The following is a 9,580-nucleotide window of genomic DNA, read 5'->3' on the forward strand; positions in this document are numbered from 1 at the left end:
AAAAAAAAACTAATTTTAACAGAAGAGACCTAAAATCAAGAACATTTAGAAACATAAACAACATATCGAAATGCATTAGAAATTAAAAATATTACAATATTACACATTAAATCTATATTAAAAAGATTTATATATATATATATATATATATATATATATATATATATATATAAGAAATATGTATAATAATAAAATTTCACTACAATAATTAATTAAGGTGGTTAGGTGGTTTTGAATTGTATTAATTTTTGTAGAACATTTTAAATTCATAGGATTCAAAATTCAATATTCAAATTGACGTTGATAGAAATATTGATTCTGGCTACTATAGGAATTTTAATTAACTTTTAATTGGTTAGGTTAGATTATGACTGACGTTGAATTTTGATAGGTGAGATAAGGATAAGTTGCCAGTTATATTATGAGCTGAATACTTAAGTATTCGAAAGCTCGGAAGATATTATTAAATTTAGTCCACTTTGGTGTTTCCTTCTTAATACTTACGCTGACAAAAGAGATATTTACACTTTAAATATAGAACTTTCAGAAATGAGACAAGGTAATGATACGCCTTTCGAATTTTATAATAGAATTCAACATTTATTAAATCTTCAAATTTCTTATCTCACGACACATTCTAATGTTAGTGAACATTTAATCGTCCATCAACTTCTTACACTCCTTCTAATAAGAATAATACAAACTTTTCTAATAATGGTCAAAACGTCTTTAAACCCAATCAGAACCAAAGATTTCCAAATCCAACTCCAATGAGTATGTCTACAAGAAATATATCTAGACCCCCTCAAAATTATCAAAATAGGTTCCAACACAATCCGAATCAACCTAGAAATTTTATCTCGGAAGAACTCCATAATATAGACTAATGATGAATCCGATAATTTTTTAGAGACACCAGCCTCGGAACCAAACCAAACATTATCGAATTGTTAAACTTAAATAATTCAGAAAGCGTGTTACCCTATATAATTTTTCCAGAACAAAATCTTAAGGATTTAATTGATACTGGTAGCACAAGATCCTTTGTGACACCAGCAGTTGCTGAGAAATATTTCAAAAAATCTGTCAAAAAACCCTTCCATGTAAAACCTGCCTTTGGTAGCAGTAAACAAAATTTCTGCACACTCATTCCAATCCCTAAAATGTTTAATTATAGGAAACCGCTCAATTTAGAATATTGCGTTTTCAAATTTCACGATCATTTTGATTGTATGTTAGGATTGGATAATTTAAAAATACTTAATGCAATTATCGATTTAAATAATAATTTGCTTATGACTCCTTATAGTCAAATTAAATTGAATTACTTTGACATTAAAACTGGATCCACGAATTGTATAGTAGTGCCTCCACGTTATGAACAAGTAATTAAATTAAATATTGAAAATGTAAAAAATGGTAATGTAATTATACCATATACACGAATTGGGAAATTAGAAATCCCTGAATGTTTAACAAAAGTTGAAAATAATATAGATTTATGTACAATTTTAAATCCTTCAGAATCCAACTTTAGAGTAGATTTAAGCCCTTCTATTAGTGTTGAGACATTCGATGAATACGAACAAACCCTCAACCCAAATTTTAATGAAATTTATTGTGAAAATGTTAAATTTGATGTTTCGAAAGTTAGAACTGAACACATGAATTCCGAAGAGAAACAATCTGTATTAAAATTAATTCAAGAGTATAGTGATATTTTTCATGTTGAAGGAAATCAGCTCACCTTCACAAGTAAAATAAAACATCACATTAAAACTTCTAATGAAATACCTATTTATTCAAAATCATACAGGTATCCTGAGATTCACCGAACGGAAATTCAAAATCAAATACGAAAAATGTTAAGTAATAATATTATTAGACCATCCAATTCTCCATGGTCTAGCAACATTTGGATAGTCCCAAAGAAGCTAGATGCTTCTCAAAAGCCGAAGTTTCGACTCGTTGTTGACTATCGAAAACTGAATGATATCACAATTGGAGATCGATATCCATTGCCAGATATTACAACGTTACTAGATAAGCTTGGACGTTGTCAATATTTTACAACATTAGATCTCGCTTGTGGTTTCCATCAGATCGAAATGGCTGAGGAGGATATTCCAAAAACAGCCTTTAATGTAGAAAATGGGCACTATGAATATGTGCGCATGCCTATGGGTCTGAAAGGAGCGCCTGCAACCTTTCAAAGGGTCATGGACAATATCCTAATGGGTATACAGAACGAAAAATGTTTGGTGTACCTTGATGATATAATTGTGTTCAGTACCAGTTTACAAGAACACATCACAAATTTAAAAGAAGTATTCAATAGATTAAGAGAATCTAATTTTAAATTACAAATTGATAAATGCGAATTCTTGCGAAAAGAAGTAGAATATCTGGGACATTTGTCACGCCAGAAGGTGTAAAACTGAACCCAGATAAAATTTTAGCAATTCAAAAATTTCCAATACCAAAAAATTCAAAACAATTAAAAGGTTTCCTTGGACTCCTAGGATATTACCGAAAATTTATAAAAGATTTTTCAAAATTAACTAAACCATTAACTATTAGACTGAAAAAAGATGCAATTATTAATGTAAACGATTCAGATTACGTCGAATGCTTTGAAATGTGTAAAAATCTGTTGATGAATGAACCAATACTTCAATATCCAGATTTTACAAAACCCTTTAACCTTACCACAGATGCCAGCAATTATGCTTTAGGTGCTGTTTTAAGTCAAGTCAAAATAGGCTCTGATTTACCTGTGGCTTACGCCAGCAGAACCCTAAATGATTCAGAATGCAACTATTCTGTAATCGAGAAAGAACTTCTTGCCATAGTTTGGGCAACCAAATACTTCCGACCCTATCTTTTTGGCAGAAAATTTACAATAGTTACCGATCATAAACCACTCCAGTGGTTATTCTCACTTAAAGATCCAAGTTCAAAACTTGTTAGATGGCGCTTGAAACTTGAGGAATATGATTATGATATTGTATACAAAAAGGGTGCTTTAAATACCAATAGCGATTGTTTATCCCGAATTCAAATAAATATCAATGAAACTGAATTACAAGAACCTCAATGTCCTAAAAAATTACTAGTTTATATGGACAAATTTAATAAAAAACTCTCATCAACTCCCGACGATAATGTATCGCTAATAGTTGAAACAGATAACGAAAGTAATAATAATGAGAATGACGACGAAGATATAACTGTTCATACAAATGAGGAAAATCCTGTAATTGGTATACCAATTTCGGAGCAATTTTGAGCAAGATGTCATTAATTTCGTGAAAGAATACATAGTACCAAAAACTAAATATTTTATTTATTTCGAAGACCCAATTTATGAAAAATTCCGTGTCGTTCTACAAAATCACTTTCAAGATTCTCAAATTGACTTTGTTAAATGTAATAAAAAATTAATAGATGTTCCTTTAAATGAAATTAAAGAAGTGATTCAAAATTACCACGAAGGTAAGACTAATCATAGAGGACTAGATGAAACTGAAAATCAATTAAAAACTTTGTATTACTGGCCAAATCAAAGAGCATCTATACAAACTTATATAAACAAATGGGAAGTTTGCCAGTTAAGCAAATATGATAGAAAACCAATAAAACCATTTTTAAATGTTACCCCCATAGCTACTAAACCTTTTCAAATTTTGCATTTAGACACGATAACCTTAGAAAATAGTAAATTTCTTACGATAATAGATTCATTTTCCAAATATGGTCAAATGTATGAATTAAAATCTAGACAAGGAATAGAGGTAGCTCATAGTCTAATTAAATATTTTACACACCACTGTATACCAGAACACATAATTTCGGACAATGGAACTGAGTTAAAAAATTCTGTTGTAAAAGAACTATTAGAAACGCATAAAATTAAAATTCATTTCATAAGCTCTCAACATCCAGAATCGAATGGAATTGCTGAAAGATTCCACTCTACGATTATTGAACACGTCAGACTTTTGAATAATCAAAAAGATTTTAAAAATGAGACTATTGAAAATAAAATACTTTACGCATTATTAGCCTATAATAATAGCGTTCATTCTGCAACAAAATTGAAACCAAACGAAATAATTACCGGACACATAAACAGTAACACACCTTTCGATATAGAAATTGATCAACAAGTAGTTAATAATTATATACAAAATCATAAAGATAAAATGAAAATTTTATACTCGAATTTAAATAAAAAATTACAGGAAAATAAATCAAAAGTAATCTCTAAAGCAAATAAAAGCCGTGAAGAATTAAGGATTAAACGACTTACCTTAAGGATGTTCAATCCTAATTATACGATATTGGACACGTCCTCCTAGAACACCCTGTAGTAATACTCCTAATCACTTATCACGCGCAAGTTTAAAGAAAATGATTCACCCTCCCGTCGATCCTGCCTGGCTCGTTTCGTTCGTGTGTCATTATACTTCGCCTCTGTACTAAGATCGCCTCTGGGGCGGGTGTACTATTACCTTTCGTATTGACAACCCAAGTCACTTGCTACCTGGGTGGGTTTGTTCTAGGAGGACGTGTCCAATATCGTATAATTAGGATTGAACATCCTTAAGGTAAGTCGTTTAATCCTTAATTATACTTCTATTGTACACGTCCTCCTAGAACACCCTGTAGATGTTTAGGAAGATTGTAGAGGCGATCTTGACCAGAATAAAAATAGTCTTATTACAGTTCTATTCATTTTTATTTCCCAGAAAAGTAACATTTGTGTAACAAAAAAGTACATCCCAAAAATTTTAAGTCTAAAATTAATTATAAACCCTTTTCGTTTTTAGTATTATTAATACTATGAACTAACATAACATACTTGCATGAATGAACAAAACATTATATATTTTTGTCATAGAATGCAAAACCGAACAAAAACTTTTTCATTTGTTTTTTATTAAGTTTTCAATATAATTAGAAAACGTTTCTGTGCCTACCAAAGGCATGTTATAGAATTTACAAAAAGTATCTGACTTTTCAGACCACCCAGCTGCACTTCTTATGCTCTCGATATTTACCCCAGATCTGAGGGCAGCCGAAGAAGCAGCGTGTCTGGTACTGTGCCCTTTAAATTTTTTAGTATCAACTCCCCCCATTTTTAATCCATTTTTGATCCAGCGATTGAGAGTTTGAGTCGTAGCACAATGATATGGTCGTTTGGCAGTTAAAATAAGGTAGTCTTCGCTACCCCTGATACTTTTTGTTCGTTCGATATAGTGTAGAATGGTAGAGCAAACGCAAAGCGCTGGATTATCCTTGAAGAAGGAAAACTTTAAGAGTGGTTGAGGTTTTTTCGGCCTCGAGGTTTTCACAATATCTGTTATTTTTATTTGTATTCCTATATCCGAGCTCACAATATTACTTATTTTTATTTTAGAGAAGGTCTGCACCCTTTGGGCTGTGGTCAAGGCTAACAGTACAGCTAGCTTTACTGAAAGTTGGCTCATATCAAGAGTATGCAATGGGTAAAGTTTTTCTAACATAATTAGTACCGGAGATGGGTCCCAAGTCGTATCTTGGAAAGCTTGGGCGAGTTTTAAAAACCCCTTTCATAAACCGTTCCACAGTGTCTGATTTCCCTGCTTCTGAGATAAGATTTAGTGCAGACTTGTGAGTGTTGATGCTCGAATAGCTTGAGCCATTTTGAAATTGTTGACTTAAAAACTCAAGAATATTGTGAACAGTAGGTTGAAAAATTTTTTGCTTATTCCCTTCGAAAAATTCCCACCATTTTGAATATGTTGTATTATACTGCTTGATTGTATTCTCACTAAGAGATTTAAGCATCAGGTCTGCGGCGTTTCCTGATATATTTTTCATATTGAAGGCTTCCCTGATAAAATCGCGGCTCCCAGGGTAAGTCGGGGCCACAGTGGGTGAGGCTTTCTGAAAGGGGATAAAAGCAAATTAGGACTTGGGTGTAATCTAATTAGTGTGGAACTCATGAGACTTTCTAGTTTTGGAAACCATGGTTGGGATTTCCATAATTTCCATATAGGGAAAACTACTATGCATTCTGCTCTATCGGCCTCTATTTTACTTAGAACTTTCGGTAATAAGGCGAACGGGGGAAAAATATATCCTTTAATATTCTCCCAAGAGAGTGTAAATGCATCAACATTTTGGCTTTCCGGGTCAGGGTGCCAAGAAACAAATTTTTTGCACTTTTTATTAAGATAGCTAGCAAATAAGTCTATTTCTGGGCAACCCAATTTTTCAACAATTTGTTTGTAGGCTTCGACATTCAATGAGTATTCTGTATCTATTTCTTTGGATCTCGAAGCTTTATCTGCCAAAACATTGCTCTCTGAGTTAATATATGAAGCAAATATTTTGATATTTCTTTCCTCACACCACTGCCATATGTCCTTAGTTAAATCATTTAGATACTTATACTTAACGCCCCCCATTCGGTTTATGTAGGACACCGCCGTCGTATTGTCTATGCGAAGCAATATGTGACTGTTTCGTAAATCTTTGAGAAAAGTCTTGAGACCAAAAAATGTCGCTTTTAATTCTAAGTAATTAATGTGCCTCTGTTTTTCAAATGAATCCCAGAAACCATTTGCATTTTGACCATTGTAAAAAGCCCCCCATCCTGAATTGGACGCGTCTGTAAACAACGTATGTGTGTACTTCGGAATTGCAATGCTATTTTCGCAACCTTTTATATTATTTAACCACCACAAAAATTCACTTTTCAGTTTGGGAGATATTTTCCTAATTTTATCATAATCTCCACCACTGACTTTCAGAGCTAAATATTTTTCCCTCTCGAATTGTTTTGTGTGAAGCCACCCGTACTGCGTGGCTGGACAAATTGAAACCAAGTGACCCACAAATTTGGAAAAATCTCTAATTTTTATTTTTCGCTTTTTTAAGATTGCTTTTACCATAGCAGTAATTTTTGATTTTTTATCTGTAGTTGGACGCATTGTCATTTTTTGTGTGTTAAAAATAAATCCTAGGAATTTTATTTCTCTTTTAGGAGAGAGACAACTTTTTTCTTTATTTACTACAAAACCAAGCCTTTGAAGAAGACTACATGTCTGATTTATATTATCCCGGCATTCTGTTTTACTTTTCCCAATGAGCAATGTGTCATCTAAGTAAATTACAGAGGACAGACCTTTCGCCCTTAAATGTTCAATAGCTGGTTTTAAAATTTTGGTAAATGCGTAAGGAGCAGTGCCAAGGCCAAAAGGAAGACACTGGAACTCTAGAATTTTGTTTTTGAATTGAAATCTAAGATACTTTCTCTGTTCAGTGGCTACGGGTATCGAGAAGTATGCGTCTTTCAGTTTGAAATGGGGCGGTGTTATAAATGTATTTAGTTTTTTAAGGTTAAGTATAAACCTGTCGTTGCCGTCGGGTTTCTTTCTTAAAAAATAACTAGATAAGAATTGCCCATTACATTTAGTCACTTCTTTGACGGCTCCCATATCAATAAGTTTGGTAATGCTGTCTGAATAAGACTTTTCTAGTTTCCCACTTAAATTTGGGGGTTTTTGAGGCCTCTTTTGAACAGGAGTTGCATTAAAAGGTATTCTGTAACCTTTAACCCAACCTAGAATTTTACCGTTGGTTGTTATTTTCTCCCATTCCTCGAAGAAAAGCCTTATTTGTCCAGCCAGTTTTGTGTTAGAGGTTACCTCTATATCTGACGACGTCTGTAGGAGCTGTGCTCCTGTCTCCGATTTTTCGGAGCCTCTCTCTCGTTCCGGCGCTTGAAGGTCATGGCTTTGCTGGATTTGACTGCTCTCCTCCCTTCTCTGTTTTGTTGTGTCTTCCTCGATCTTTGGAGGCGTAGGTCTTCAGGTTTTTTGAAGTCTGGGGCTTTAGTTCCTTTGCTGCAGTCTCTATATTTTTGGCGGACTTACATTTTTCGCCAAAGTCTTCCCCAAAAAGAGTGGAGTCTCTTAATTGCATAGATGCCACTTTCTGCACCTTTTGATTAAAATTATGGTACAGTAAAAATTTTCTGTGGTTGGTAATGGCGTGGTGAACCGCGCAGAGCATTTTTCCCGCTTCCACCATATTGGTAATATTTGGATCGGGGTCTTTGGTACTATGTTTTGCTTCCAGCATTCTTGAAAGGGCAGTACCAAGCACGGAAATGCTTTTTCCCAACTGATTTTGTAATTCTGCTAAGAAACTATCCTTTTTATTTTCTGAAGCAGAAATGACAGTCTGGACTTCAGGGTTATTTTTTGGGGCTTCCAACAAGGAGCAGTTGCTCGGTACAAGGCTGTTTTCAAAAAGTTTAGCTTTTGTTTCCTTGTCTATGCCATTCTGGAGATAGCTTTTCCAGCGGTTGGCCAACTCTGAGGATATTTCCGGTCCATAAATTTTTTTCCTCAGTCGGATCCTCCCCAAGAATGGTTTTAATTTCTCCCATTCTAGCGCTTTTATCCGAAGTAGTGCCGGAGCTAGAGGAGTTGCTATCTGCGTATGAAGAGGATTCAGATTCTGAACCTGTTGAAGAAGGCCTGTGTCTTAAAAAAGACTGTAAAATAAGCGGATATCTGGTTATTTTAGAATTTTGGGCACCATAATAATATATTAGGCACCATTTTGTTTAATATTCTTGTAACGTATTGGAAGTACCAACGTACAGAATCATATGTTGCCACGTCACGCTGACCGTTGCTGATGCGAGACTCGGCGTGCATAAGTCAAAAACTATGCTGGGTTATCGTGGCTTTTTTTTTTCATGTGTCTACAAGGTAGACTAACCCATGCCGAATATATTAATCATACGATTAATATATGGTGTCTCTTTCGCTGCTTTTATAAAACATACTTGTATTTGTAATAACTGTGAACTTACTTGAATCATATTCCCTTAGTTTTTCCTCCAGTCTCTTCATTTTCCTTCGAATACCGGAAATCACTTTCTGTTTTCTTTTCTCGGCTTTTTTTCCTTTCGGCATTCTTTTAATTCTATGCACAATCCCTTTTAAAACTGAAAACACCGTTGGAATAAATTTTTCGCTACTGATAAGAACACGATATTCGTTTTTTGCGTTGTTTACCTGCACGAAATAAGCGCAAGAAGTATAATGACACACGAACGAAACGAGCCAGGCAGGATCGACGAGAGGGTGAATCATTTTCTTCAAACTTGCGCGTGATAAGTGATTAGGAGTATTACTACAGGGTGTTCTAGGGGGACGTGTACAATAGAAGTATAATTATCAGATACAATACCCACTAAAGTGTATGTACGTAATAAACAGGCACAAGGTAAAACCAAAAATAAATATAAAACTGAAGAAATCAAAAGCAAAAATACCCGACTAAAAACAGCTAAAATCGCTACTAGGTACAAAAATACTTCAGAAAATATTCATCTTTCAAACATAAAACGTCCTAAAAAGACTCCTTATAAATTTATTTTAGGTTCGTCACCGCCGGAGACGCAACAGTCAATATAAAAGATGTTACTCATAATTTGGGAATACTTCCCATAAATCTTGGATATACCAAGCTGCAGAAATCCAGTCATACTTTTTTCCATTTTTATAATTTAAGT

General features: G+C 33.9%; 1 protein-coding gene across 1 annotated transcript; it reads right to left on the minus strand.

Annotated features, from left to right (window-relative positions):
* Positions 1 to 5,861: 5,861 nt before the first annotated feature.
* On the minus strand, positions 5,862 to 8,978 carry LOC130445848 (uncharacterized). The gene is made up of 3 exons (XM_056781734.1): positions 8,876 to 8,978; positions 7,926 to 8,540; positions 5,862 to 7,831 (listed from the first exon to the last, which is right to left on the minus strand). The coding sequence occupies exons 1-3, from the start codon at positions 8,976 to 8,978 to the stop codon at positions 5,862 to 5,864; spliced, it is 2,688 nt and encodes an 895-aa protein (XP_056637712.1).
* Positions 8,979 to 9,580: the final 602 nt, after the last annotated feature.

The sequence above is a fragment of the Diorhabda sublineata genome, chromosome 6 (assembly GCF_026230105.1).
Source record: "Diorhabda sublineata isolate icDioSubl1.1 chromosome 6, icDioSubl1.1, whole genome shotgun sequence".
Taxonomy (NCBI): domain Eukaryota; kingdom Metazoa; phylum Arthropoda; class Insecta; order Coleoptera; family Chrysomelidae; genus Diorhabda; species Diorhabda sublineata.